At 49.6% G+C, this 12,932-nt stretch overlaps 4 protein-coding genes across 4 annotated transcripts; 2 read left to right on the forward strand and 2 right to left on the reverse strand.

The window, feature by feature from the left end:
* The first annotated feature begins 8 nt into the window (after positions 1-8).
* Positions 9-2,917, forward strand: LOC118517559 (DNA replication licensing factor Mcm3). Its single transcript, XM_036063801.1, has 3 exons — positions 9-234; positions 312-1,601; positions 1,696-2,917. The coding sequence occupies exons 1-3, from the start codon at positions 169-171 to the stop codon at positions 2,800-2,802; spliced, it is 2,463 nt and encodes an 820-aa protein (XP_035919694.1). The 5' UTR covers positions 9-168; the 3' UTR covers positions 2,803-2,917.
* A 3-nt stretch (positions 2,918-2,920) lies between these two features.
* Positions 2,921-5,112, reverse strand: LOC118517562 (39S ribosomal protein S30, mitochondrial). Its single transcript, XM_036063804.1, has 2 exons — positions 4,349-5,112; positions 2,921-4,282 (listed from the first exon to the last, which is right to left on the reverse strand). The coding sequence occupies exons 1-2, from the start codon at positions 4,786-4,788 to the stop codon at positions 3,052-3,054; spliced, it is 1,671 nt and encodes a 556-aa protein (XP_035919697.1). The 5' UTR covers positions 4,789-5,112; the 3' UTR covers positions 2,921-3,051.
* A 55-nt stretch (positions 5,113-5,167) lies between these two features.
* LOC118517557 (regulator of nonsense transcripts 1 homolog) lies at positions 5,168-10,213 on the forward strand. The gene is given in 4 exon segments (XM_036063799.1): positions 5,168-5,628; positions 5,706-6,106; positions 6,180-8,402; positions 8,404-10,213. Coding segments are annotated over 4 exon segments (3,483 nt in total). The 5' UTR covers positions 5,168-5,445; the 3' UTR covers positions 9,080-10,213.
* Positions 10,148-12,895, reverse strand: LOC118517560 (zinc finger protein 436-like). Its single transcript, XM_036063802.1, has 5 exons — positions 12,480-12,895; positions 11,507-12,403; positions 10,959-11,435; positions 10,645-10,879; positions 10,148-10,582 (listed from the first exon to the last, which is right to left on the reverse strand). Exons 1-5 carry the CDS (start codon positions 12,687-12,689, stop codon positions 10,437-10,439), a joined length of 1,965 nt encoding a protein of 654 aa, XP_035919695.1. The 5' UTR covers positions 12,690-12,895; the 3' UTR covers positions 10,148-10,436.
* Between the last annotated feature and the right edge of the window lie 37 nt (positions 12,896-12,932).

Raw genomic sequence — 12,932 nt, forward strand, 5'->3', positions numbered from 1 at the left:
TTTATACCGTTTATACCGTTTTCTGTTGACTGTCATCGTTTCGATTTCGCGCGCATTTCAATGTTGATAACTCTTCAGCAAGCCGTTTCGTAGCGTGTATTTCTGTTGTGCGCGTTGTTCCAGTAAAAGTTTCCTAAACGCTTTCTATAGCAATAGAAGTACGCAACAATGGCAGAAGATGACCAACGCCTTGCCTCCATTCAAAACGAGTACCTCAACTTTCTTGACGATGAAGTGAGTGTGACATCCATTTGTCGGTAATGTGAATAGGTTCCAATCCATTACATTATTTTTTGCTCTCCCCAACGTAGGAAGACCAGGGTACCTATATGGCCCATGTGCGGAAAATGATCAACGACAGAAGTAAGCGCTTGGTGGTAAATATTAACGATATCCGTCGGAAAAATCCCGCACGAGCGCTAGCGCTACTGAACAGCGCATTCGATGAACAGTTGGCATTTTCGCGTGCGCTCAAGGACTTCGTCTCGTCCATCGATCTTAGCTACGCTAAAACGCAGGAGGATTTCCATGTAGCGTTCGAGGGAAGCTTCGGAAACAAGCATGTGACACCGCGCTCGTTAACTTCCCGCTTCCTGGGCAATCTCGTATGCGTCGAGGGCATCGTGACGAAGGTGTCGCTCATTCGCCCAAAGGTGGTAAAGAGCGTACACTACTGTCCAGCTACGAAGAAGGTAATGGAACGCCGATACACGGATCTGACGTCGTTCGAAGCCGTACCGACCAGCGCAGTCTACCCGACGAAGGACGACGACGGCAACCTGCTGGAGACGGAGTTCGGTTTGTCCGTGTACAAAGACCACCAGACACTGAGCATTCAGGAAATGCCCGAAAAAGCCCCCGCCGGTCAGTTACCGCGCTCGGTGGACGTGGTTTGCGACGATGATCTGGTCGACCGTTGCAAGCCGGGCGACCGCGTGCAGATAGTGGGCAATTATCGCTGCCTGCCCGGAAAGCAGGGTGGCTACACGACGGGCACCTTCCGAACCGTGCTAATCGCGAACAATATTTCGCAGCTAAACAAGGAAAGCACGCTGAGCGTTACGCGCGAGGAGATTAACATGTGCAAGAAGCTTGCCAAAAACAATGATATATTCGATCTGTTGGCAAAGAGCCTGGCTCCGTCCATACATGGGCACGAGTACGTAAAGAAGGCGATACTGTGTCTCCTGTTGGGCGGAATCGAGAAGAATCTGGCCAATGGAACGAGGCTTCGTGGCGATGTGAATGTTTTGCTAATTGGCGATCCAAGTGTCGCAAAGTCGCAGCTCCTTCGTTACGTACTGAATACGGCCCCTCGTGCGATCACCACCACTGGTCGCGGGTCGAGTGGCGTCGGTTTAACGGCGGCCGTTACGACCGATCAGGAAACTGGAGAACGTCGGCTCGAGGCGGGTGCCATGGTTTTGGCCGATCGTGGTGTGGTTTGCATCGACGAATTCGATAAGATGAGTGACATCGATCGAACGGCCATTCACGAGGTAATGGAGCAGGGCCGTGTGACCATTTCGAAAGCCGGTATACACGCGTCGCTAAATGCCAGATGTTCCGTTCTCGCTGCTGCCAACCCTGTCTACGGACGAGTAAGTAAAACGATCAGATCGCAAAGTACGATCTACGATCTACGATAGCGAAGTACGATATTAAATTTGATAACATCAACCTCCCTCCTTACAGTACGACCAGTACAAGACACCGATGGAAAACATCGGTCTGCAGGATTCGCTTCTCTCTCGGTTTGATCTGCTGTTTGTTATGTTGGACGTAATCGACAGTGATCACGATCGCATGATATCCGATCACGTCGTGCGCATGCATCGCTACCGCAACCCGAAGGAACAGGACGGCGATGTGCTTCCGATGGGTGTGAGTGCCGTCGATATGCTGTCTACCATCGCTCCAGAATCGCTGGAAGACAAGGAAACTCCGATGTATGAAAAATACGATCTACTGCTGCACGGTGCGTCTCGCAAGCGGTCTGACCAGATCTTGTCGATGGAGTTCATGCGCAAGTACATCCACATCGCCAAATGCCTTAAACCGAAGCTGACTGAAACTGCGTGCGAGATGATCTCGAACGAGTACTCTCGGCTGCGGTCGCAAGATTTGATGGATTCGGACGTAGCCCGTACCCAGCCAGTAACGGCGCGTACTCTCGAAACCCTGATTCGTCTGTCGACGGCCCACGCTAAAGCGCGCATGTCGCGCTCAGTGGCCGAACAAGATGCGCAAGCGGCGATCGAATTGATACAGTTTGCTTACTTCAAGAAGGTGCTGGAAAAGGAAAAGAAGAAGCGTCGCCGCGCAGAGGATGAAGAGTCGCAGGATGAAATGGAAGAGGCCGACGAAGAGATCCAGGAGGAACCGAGCACTCAAGGCACGCGTCGTTCGAAGCGAACGCGCGTGGAACATCCGGCAGCCGGTGAAGATTCCGATCACGAGGATCTGCTAACGTCTCCGCCGGATCGAGGAGATTTGACCCGTCGGGATACCATTGCCCCCAGCGAGGGTCCGGCAGCGGGAGCCATGGATACGGAGGAGTCTGCCGAAGGCAGTGCTGTTGTGGCGATCAGCGATTCGCGTTTGAAATTATTCCGCCAAGGTGTGTTCATGGCGTTCAAACATTTCCGCGATCAGTCGGCATCACTTGCCAGGCTGACGAAGCACATTAACGAAAACAGTGGAGATGAAGCGTTTACACCCGGGGAAATAACGGCCGCCGTGAATCAGATGACCGAAAGTAACAGCATCATGGTGCATGATGGCATAGTGTTCTTAATTTAATGGTGGACGTTTCATGAAATTTTGCTTTTTTTTCATTTCACTATATGTTTTACCAATACTATTGATCTGTTAGCTGGGTATTATTTTTACAATAAATCGTGTTTTGAGAACGAAATGCTTCAATTGTTTAAAAGGTTTATTTCCTCTTTCGGATGCGTAATGGTAGGTAGATTGCGTTTCATCGCGATAAGTTTACTGCCAGCACAGCACAGTACTGCTTCTATTCAGTGAACTGCTGCAGTAAAGAGCTTATTGCCTCCGTACGTTGGGATAGTAGGTCGATTCAAACTTCGGTCTACTCTTCGGGCCACCCGGACGCACAGCACGAGGAATGTATTTCAGTGCATGCTCGTCCAACCGCCGCTTGTACATATTTTCGCCAAACTCGAACGGTCTGCGCTTAGCGTCCATCGGGCGAGTTTTGTGGTCTATCTTGTAGATTTTTTCCCACTGGTACACTTCCGGCACCAGTCGGTGACGGGGCCGATTCGACACCAAGTGCTTGTACGCTTGCTCCATAAACATTCGTCGATTTTCATCCTCAATGTCTGCTACTCGGGTTTCCCTTGGGCAGAGATGTGGCTTAAGATTCACTTCCGTACGTTCCTTTGGCGCATTGATGTAGAACATTATCAGCTGAAGCAGAACATCGCTATTAAGGCCGTGCAGTTTACCATTTTCATCGATCGATTCGTACAGTTGCAAAGCTTCCGTCCCCCAGCACAGATTGTATCGATTGTTGGCGTCCACTTGATCCGAGTGAAGTAGCGTCGTGTTGAGCTGATACGCATAAAATGACCAGTGTTTGCCATTTGTTACAACAGTCTGGGTGACTAACGGGTACGTTACATCGTTAAACACGGAGAAGCCCTGGTAGCAGGCCTGACCCAGCAACCAAGCAAAGCTGGACAAAATGCCTTGCGCATGGATAGCTTCATCCAGATCGTTAACCGCACAGTACTTATGGCGTTCCAGTGCGTGAGTTCGTCGTTGAAATGATATCAAGCCAAACTCGTGCTGATCCCCGGGCCAAAACCCTGGCACTGTTGTAGCATGCCGGAAGTTCGTCATATATCCCAACGCTAGCGGATCGTACCGGTAGTCCGGTACTTCGATGCCATCCTGCTTAACGTCCAAAGATTGCAAATCCTTCGACAGAAAAGGCTCCAGCAGATGCTTGTGTCTTATGGCCATGTGCGGCTTTCCCACGTATTGAATGTTGCGATCATACGGATCGTCGGCGTACTGCTTCTGCCATTCCATACCTTCCTTAATCTTGCGCACCAACTTCGGTGGATAAATGCCTCCAAGGAACCAGAATGCTTCATGCCGTGGATCGAAATCTGTTTCAATCTCTCTCAAATGACTATAATCTGGCGCGAGTGCATTAACTATGGCGCGGTGAAGCTGCATCAACAGGGATTTAGCAACCGTTTCCTCTCTCTCCATAGGAGAAACGTTTCCGTCGCGCATAAGGTGGCTGAAAGCAAAAGGAAAGAGCGTTTAAATACACAGCCGTTACAAATTGTTTGCAGCCACTAGTTACCTGTAGCCGGAAAGCTCAAATGCAATCGTGTCCTCGAGCTCGCTTTGTATGGTTGCAAGAATTTTTGTCGACTTCTCTTTAACCGGATCATAGAACTGGGGTAAGCCTTTTTGAAAGCTCGTTCTAGTCGCGTACTGCACAAACGGTTTGATGTTGTACGGGAACTTGTCGTCCGTCAGCATATTCGCTTTGTATCCGTAGTATTTTGGCATGTTAATTTCAAACAGCTTCTCCTCGACCGTGCTTAGCTTTGCAATCCGCTGGTGCCATGATTCTCGTTCGCGCTTTTTCTTGGCCGGATAGCTTAAATCTTGAATGGCTGGGTATTCCGGTTGGTTCGTATACTCGTGCTCCTTGCTCGGAAGAGGCCTGGTGACCAACGTGCGTTGGCCATAGCGACCTACGCATAGTAAATAAGGACGAAAGTTGCTCGACAACATTTTTCACCGTACGGCACAAGTTTGTTATGAAATGATGAAAAAGCGGTGCCGAAACATGTTGACTGGGGTTTGACATTTTGCACAACTTCACTCGTTTACACCGACCACCATGTGTGTGTTGTTTATGCCGACATCCGACAATTTACAAAACGGAATTAAATGAAATCAATGAAAGCAACAGACAAGCTGTAGGAAAATTGTTATTTCTATAAACGACATCATTGCAAAAGGATCGGCACAAGCAAAGCAAAGTAAAATATAAATAAAGACAAAATCATTTACACAATGACAGCTATGACAGTTGACGTCAGTCAAGAAGCTACGACGTTCTGACGTCGTGTCGGAACTCTACACACACACATTCTAAAAACGTGTGAGGCAAAAAGTAACTAAAACTAGCAAAATCACATCAGCTACTGAATACGAACTGTGCCAAGCAGTAAGAAAAACGGGTAATCGGGAAATTGTAAAACGCAACACGGAATTTCAACCACGATTTACGGACTTTTCGTGTATAGAGCTATACAGTTGTTGTTGAAGTCTTGTTTTGGGCCGCGAATGCGAAGGGCGGTATAGTGGCAAATACGGCAATAGCTGGAAGAGCCATAGCTGAGTCGCACATATTCCGCGAAGAAAACCCCCGAACCAAGTAAGACGATGAGTGTCGACGCTTACGACGGAACGACTGGTTCCCAATCGCTGACCTTTGTCGATACGGAAGAGAATTTCTTCGTGGGAGCGGATTCGCAGGGTACGGAGTACGATTTTCGCGACTTTACCATTCCTTCGCAAAGTCAAACCCAAGCCTCGCAGCTCGATCATCTTGGCGGAAGCAGTCAGGTAGCAACGGCAGCGCTTGCATGAGCAAGAAGCGAGTGGCAAAGGAGGTAACCTTTGATGTCTTTTTCGTTTCGTAGGTGAATGGATTCGGTCGGAGGATTGGAGTAGATCCGACGAAGCTGTCCGGCATTACCTCTGCTATCGGTGAGCTGCAGTTCGAGGAGGACGAGGACGAACTTGACCCGGTGGAGAATAAGGATTTGCCTCCACATGCGTGCCGTTATTGCGGTATACACGAACCAAGCACCGTGGTTATGTGTAACATTTGCAAAAAATGGTTTTGTAACGGGCGCGGAAGTACGTCCGGGTCGCACATCGTGAACCATCTCGTCCGTGCCAAGCATCGGGAGGTTACGCTTCACGCAGATGGTCCCCTCGGGGAAACGGTTCTGGAGTGCTATTCTTGCGCCGTTCGGAACGTGTTTGTTCTCGGATTCATTCCTGCTAAAAGCGACTCCGTCGTGGTGCTGTTGTGCAGGTTTGCTTATTGTAGTCCTACAACGTCATGGCGCTTACTACAACTCGCCTAACACCTCACATATAATTTTCAGACAACCGTGTGCCGCACAGAACTCCATCAAGGACATGAACTGGGACCAGGAGCAATGGAAGCCGTTGATTGCCGATCGTTGCTTCTTGTTTTGGTTGGTGAAGATTCCAACGGAGCAGGATCAGTTGCGTGCGCGTAAAGTATCCGCCGCTCAAATCAACAAGCTGGAAGAGCTGTGGAAGGAAAACGTCGACGCAACGTTTCAGGATTTGGAGAAGCCAGGCATCGACAAGGAACCGCAACAGGTACAGCTTCGGTACGTTGACGGGTATCAGTACCAGAACACGTTCGGGCCACTGGTAAATCTGGAAGCGGATTATGATGAAAAGCTGAAGGAAAGCCAAACACAGGAAAATATTGAAATCCGATGGGACACTGGGCTGAACAAGAAAACGATCGCTTACTTCACGCTCGCCAAGAACGACGGAGATATGAAGCTGATGCATGGCGATGAGCTGAAGCTGCGGTACGTCGGCGAGCTGCACAAGCCGTGGAGCTGCATCGGCCATGTAATCAAGGTGCCGGACAACTACGGTGACGATGTGGGCCTGGAGCTGAAACACAATCATCATGCACCAGTCGAGCGCACGAGCAACTTCTCGGTCGACTTTATCTGGAAGGGCACTTCGTTCGAGCGGATGCAGCAAGCCCTGCGCAAGTTTGCGATGGACGCCAAAAGCGTTTCGAACTATATATACACACGCCTGCTTGGAAACGTGCGTGCCGATGGTGCCGAAGAGGTGCTGTTCCGATTGAATCTGCCCAAACATTTCAGCGCCCCGAACCTGCCTGATCTGAATCGGTCGCAGGTGTACGCAGTCCGGCACGCACTCCAGCGCCCGCTGAGCCTTATCCAAGGGCCACCGGGGACTGGCAAGACAGTCACCTCGGCAACGATCGTGTACCAGCTGGCGCGGCTGAACAGTGGACCGATTTTGGTGTGCGCCCCGAGCAACACTGCTGTCGATCAGCTGACGGAAAAGATTCACCGCACCAACCTGAAGGTGGTACGCGTGTGCGCACGATCACGTGAAGCGATCGACTCGCCCGTTAGCTTTCTAGCGCTGCACAATCAAATTCGCAACATGGCGCAGAATTCGGAATTGAAGAAATTGCAACAGCTGAAGGATGAAACTGGTGAGCTGAGTCTGTCGGACGAGAGACGCTATCGATCGTTGAAAAAGCAGGCGGAACGGGAGCTGCTGGAAGCGGCCGACGTTATTTGCTGTACCTGTGTAGGTGCGGGTGATCTTCGTTTGCAGCGTATTAAATTTAACTCCATACTGATTGACGAATCGATGCAATCGACCGAACCGGAGTGCATGGTCCCGGTGGTTCTGGGTGCCAAGCAGCTTATCCTCGTGGGCGATCACTGTCAGCTGGGACCGGTGGTGATGTGTAAAAAGGCGGCCAAGGCAGGATTGTCGCAGAGTTTGTTTGAACGCTTGGTGGCTCTAGGGATTCGTCCTTTTAGGCTTGAGGTGCAGTATCGCATGCACCCGGAGTTGTCCCAGTTTCCGTCGAACTTCTTCTACGAGGGTAGCCTTCAAAATGGTGTGTGTGCCGACGAACGCAAGCTGAAAGTAGACTTTCCCTGGCCGTCGCCGGACTGTCCAATGTTTTTCCTCGTCACTCAGGGGCAGGAAGAAATCGCCGGCTCTGGCACGTCATACCTAAACCGCACGGAGGCGTCGAATGTGGAGAAGATAACGACCCGGTTCCTGAAGGCTGGTATTAAGCCCGAACAGATTGGAATCATTACCCCGTACGAGGGCCAGCGCGCCTACCTGGTCCAGTACATGCAGTACCAGGGTTCGCTCCACTCGAAGCTGTACCAGGAAATCGAAATAGCCAGCGTGGATGCGTTCCAGGGGCGGGAGAAAGACATCATCATCATGTCATGTGTACGAGCAAATGAACACCAGGGCATAGGTTTTCTAAACGATCCGCGCCGATTGAACGTAGCACTGACACGTGCCAAGTACGGCATCATCATTGTCGGCAATCCGAAGGTGCTGTCGAAGCAAGAGCTGTGGAACCATTTGCTGAACTTTTACAAAGACAAAAAGGTGCTGGTGGAAGGATCGTTGAACAATCTCAAAGAGTCGATGATACAGTTCACCAAGCCGAAAAAGATTATCAATACGCTAAACCCCGGAATGCACTTTATGACCAACGCTATGTATGACGCCAAGGAGGTGCTCGGGGGCGGATATTTCGATCGTAACCCTGGACCTTCAACCAGCTTACGCGCACAACCCGCTTGCCGGGTACGGCAGCGCAAACAACTATCACCAGCAGGGCGGATTTATGGATGTAACGGGCCATGGCAGCACTGCCAGTGCAAATACGCCGCTTGACGCGTTTATGCGCAAAGTGCACGATCCGATTGGGTATATTTCGCCACAGCGTTCGCTTCCTGCAGTTAGCAACATGCCCGTACCGGTGGGAATGTTCATCAACATGTCAAGCGCACCCTCACGCTTCTATCAACAACAGCAACAAGCAGCTATGCAGGCGGCTAAGCAAACGCGTCGCCCAGTGGTAGGCAAAACGTCCAGTCAACTGTTGGCAGCTGGTTCCGGATCAGTCTCTGCCGGTGGAAAGTCGGGCCGTCCCCGTCCAATTGGCCCACCAAGCAGCAGCAGCAGCGGCGGCGGTATCAACCATGGCAGTAATATTGCAGGCTCATCCCTAACCCAAGGCATGTCGCAGAACATGTCCCAGCCGGGCTTCAGCTTGTCGCAGCAGGCAGAATTCTCGCAGGACTATATGGGCGACTATCAGTCGCAGATGGACAACATACTGTCGCAAGAATCGAACTATCACAGCCAGTCCGGGCCAGGCGATCGGCTGGCGTTCGAACTGCATTCGAGTTCGCAATTCTCGCAACCGTACTGATAATCGACGATTCGAGGGGACAATGTAAAAGCTGGAATGCTGCAAACGATGCAAAGCTATCATCCAACACACATACGGCACGGTGAACAATAACAAAAGGGAAGCACGATTTGATCGAGCGAGACAAAATCATGCACAGGCTAACACACCTGAGGCTCTGCGAACAACCCCGTAAAAGCGCCATAGAGTGTCCATCCGGAGAGAGAGATAGAACCTTCTTCTATCCCGGGAAACCGAAATGGCCGAAAGTGGTGGGTGGGCAACGGTGGACCGATGGCAATGACAAACGTGAGAGCAGGTCGATGATTCTCCGCAGGTGTCGTATCGTCCAGCACCACCACCACCTGCTTCCTGCTGCTGCCAGCGGAAGCGGAACGGGAGATACCACTATCTGCGCGCTATGGCTTTGTTGAAACGAAAGACTTGGCACACACAGGATGTTACTAATGTCCTGCTGCTGGCGCATCAATATCTCGAAGAATTGCCGTAATGTGCGCGGTTTGCGAAAGGACCTTTTCCTCCCTGCGTTGCAGAGAAGCAGTAAAAAGCCCTGTTTGCAGTTGTCGATGGGTTGTTTGGAAAACTAACTAACCCGTGATCATTTCTCTGCTCTTTATTTGAATGCACCCAAGAAAGCTCGAACCAGAGCTGTGTGCTTGGCCAATGACTCGCAATGATTCCTAAACTAGTTTCCAAATCTATGCCGGGGCTATTAGCTAACATACCTGTGCGCCGTCCTTTCAACAGCAAACAAACGCACGATGTGACTATAAAGCGCGCTGCAAACTAATATACACGTTCCTCATTTCGGTTGTTTGGTTCATCAGGAGATTTTCTTTTCAGTTCTATCGATTAAGTACGGTACGGAGACGAAGCGGAGTAGTAACGGTCGGTGAAATCCACGCGCACAAGCGGACGATAAGTAGAAGAGATTAGTTGACACGCTCAATTACTTAGAGGTACGGACGCACCGAAAGAAAGTGTGTGTGTGTGAGAGAGAGAGAGCGAGAGAGAGAGAGCTTGATTGCATCTCAATTTTTCCGACGCGTGGATACTTGACTATTTAGGTTCCGTCTTTTAACATTTATTTTTTGGTTTCATGTTGCTCAATAAAATCTTGGTTGGAAAGCAAAATTGTTAAGATCGAGTGACCGACACATTCGAACACGAAGCACGAAGAGACTTGGTATAACGAAACCAGAATATTCGTCGGTATTGTTAAGATTTACGGGCAGAAATATGCAAGGACGTGTATTTGATTTTTTACTAACAACAGTTTAACAATCTCTCATGCGTGAACTCGCCTTTGAACGTAGCTATACTTGGGATAAGGTAAAACTAAGATGAGTTCCTGATTTTAAGTTGTTTTCCGATTGTGCGTCTTGCGATGCGTATTGCGATTAGCGGAGCTGCTAAATGTCTTGTTGCATACATCGCAGGAATAGTTCTTCTCGCCCGTATGCACATAATTGTGCGTTTTCAGCTGATAGTTGGTTGGGAAGGCTGCAAGCAGAGTTATGGATCAATATAACGTACCCTTTTCGCACAATTTCATTATAACGTACCCTTTTCACACAATTTACAAGCGAACGGTTTTTCACCCGTGTGAGATCGCATGTGTACGGTCAGATGCACGCGCAGCATGAACTTCTTTTCACAGAGTGTGCAACCGTACGGCTTTTCCTTCGTGTGTGTGCGCATGTGGATCGCCAGATCGTGATTAGCGGGAAATGCTTTACTGCAGATGGTGCACACCACTTTCTTCGTCTTTGCTTCCCCTGTGTGCTGTCGCGTGTGGCCCTATTTCAAACGAAAACAAAATAAAACCAATCCTTTTGTTCTGTTCTGTTGGGACAAACACACACACACACACACTTACCCTTAGCTCTCCCTGGCTAGGATATGCCTTGTTGCAGATCTTGCACTTGAACGGTTTTTCACCCGAGTGAGTGCGAATGTGCACTGCCAAGTTGCCGTTCTGGTTGAACCGCTTCTGGCAGTATGGGCATTCGAACGGCTTTTCGTCCGTGTGAATGCGACAGTGAGCCTTCAGTTGCCAGGGCAGCTTGAATCCCTTCTGACAAACGTTGCACACGTGGGGCCGTGGCCCGTTGTGCACTTTCTGGTGTGTGTTGAGAACGCTACGAGTCGTGAACCGTTTGTCACACAGTCCGCAAGCGTACGGTCGTATACCCGAGTGTCTCCGCATGTGCACATTCAGTAGCGTTTTCTCGTAGAACCGTGCCTCGCAAACATCGCACCTGTGCGTTTTTTCTCCCGTGTGCCGCAGCATGTGGTTCTTGAGCACGGACTGTTCTGCAAACATCCTCTTGCAGACGTTGCATTCGAAGCGTTTCTGTAGGAAACAGAAGATCGAAGAAAGCATTAGCAACACTGGAAAAGAACGTTTTTCTCACCTCAACGTACATCGGAGTGCTTTCGACTGACGTGTTTGTAGTACAATCTACGTTTGCTAAACTGCATATCACATATCTTGCAGTGCGTTGTGTCGCGCTCAACGCCGTCTTCAGTTTTCTGCCGCTCGCTGGGTTCTTCGGCTTCCATCGAGGCATGGATCAAGCTGTTCAAGTGTTCCTGCTCAACCTGTTCTTGTTCTTTACTGTTGGCTACGGTCGACGCTAGCTGATTTTCCATTATTTGAATGTACTCCTCCGTCAGCGCATCCTTCAGATAGTCCACGTGGATCAGCTCGTCGTCCTCGTTCTCGTCTACGATTTCTACTTCCTTTGAAATGGCAGTGCAGTTGCTTCCTATAAATTCGGACAATTCCTGCTTTAGATTTCTGAGTATGGTAGATTCCCGCAAAGCTTGCGTCCGCGGCTGTTCCGAGGATTCCTTGTTAGCAGAGGTCGTACTAGATTGCTCGTTTAGAAGGTCGTTGGGATTCATGTTTGGGGAAAATTCTTGTCCAGGGTAAGGTTCTTTCTCGCTGCTTTCCAAAGAAACGCTAGTTTGCTGAGGCGCACGACAGATTTGAATGGCTTTGCGGCTCGAAACACTACTATCGTCTACAGCCTGCATTTCCACCACCGTCTTGCTGGTTGTGTTCATTAGCTGAAATCGAAGCTCCTCTATTGGTACAACGACGGCGGATGTTTCCGTGTTGCCGTCCGAATCTGTAAGAACCACATTCAACACTTCGTACTTGGTTTCGCTGTCTTGTGTAATAACGACTGATTTTTCAATCAAAGACCGTATCGTTGCGTCAGAGGCTTTGGACATTTGCCGGAAGTTGAAAGTTCGCTCCAGCTCCAAACAACAGTCCGTGCAGATGTGGCATGGAAGTCCATCGGTTTCGGTCACCTGCAATGAGACACACAGTTTTGTTCGCTTGATTGAAGTGTTGCGCTTAGAGAAAAGTGTTGTCACGAAACTTTACCGTCACGCTGGTGCAGCTCATTATTTTTTCTGCCAGACTTAATTCGAACAGATCCTTCAGTTGATCCTTTTTTGTTTCGACCAGACATGTACGACACAAGCGATCTAGGTAGATGATTTTGGGATCGGTTGTAGATGCGGCCAATGATCGTGTTCCTCGTGCTATCGCAACCTTCATCGTTGAAGGGTTCGCTACTGGCTTCAGTTCCATTCTGGCGTCCGTTGCCTTGTTACAATGCACATTTCTGTTTCAGAGCCTCTAAGTTTTTGTTCGCAATGTTGCAACAGAAGATGCCCACCAGCGATGGATTGTTTGTTCCTTTGCTGTGTTGACAGTTCTTGGGTCTTGTTTTGCTTGCGGATGACAGCAACACGCCAATTATTGCGGTAGGTGCGTCGCCCAGCAATCTTGATGTAAAGCATGTTCTTGAGAACTAAATAGAGATTATAAAAA

The sequence above is a fragment of the Anopheles stephensi genome, chromosome 2 (assembly GCF_013141755.1).
Source record: "Anopheles stephensi strain Indian chromosome 2, UCI_ANSTEP_V1.0, whole genome shotgun sequence".
Classification (NCBI taxonomy): Eukaryota; Metazoa; Arthropoda; class Insecta; order Diptera; family Culicidae; genus Anopheles; species Anopheles stephensi.

Bases quoted from the DNA above. Each gene is read 5' to 3' on its own strand.
- LOC118517559 (XM_036063801.1), top strand. From the start codon at position 169: ATGGCAGAAGATGACCAACGCCTTGCCTCCATTCAAAACGAGTACCTC. The intron at 235-311 runs GTGAGTGTGACA...TCCCCAACGTAG, and splicing joins TCAACTTTCTTGACGATGAA to GAAGACCAGGGTACCTATAT. The intron at 1,602-1,695 runs GTAAGTAAAACG...CCCTCCTTACAG, and splicing joins CCAACCCTGTCTACGGACGA to TACGACCAGTACAAGACACC.
- LOC118517562 (XM_036063804.1), bottom strand. From the start codon at position 4,788: ATGTTGTCGAGCAACTTTCGTCCTTATTTACTATGCGTAGGTCGCTAT. The intron at 4,283-4,348 runs GTAACTAGTGGC...TTTTGCTTTCAG, and splicing joins TTTGAGCTTTCCGGCTACAG to CCACCTTATGCGCGACGGAA.
- LOC118517560 (XM_036063802.1), bottom strand. From the start codon at position 12,689: ATGGAACTGAAGCCAGTAGCGAACCCTTCAACGATGAAGGTTGCGATA. The intron at 12,404-12,479 runs GTAAAGTTTCGT...GTCTCATTGCAG, and splicing joins TGAGCTGCACCAGCGTGACG to GTGACCGAAACCGATGGACT. The intron at 10,583-10,644 runs GTACGTTATAAT...CTCTGCTTGCAG, and splicing joins TTGTAAATTGTGTGAAAAGG to CCTTCCCAACCAACTATCAG.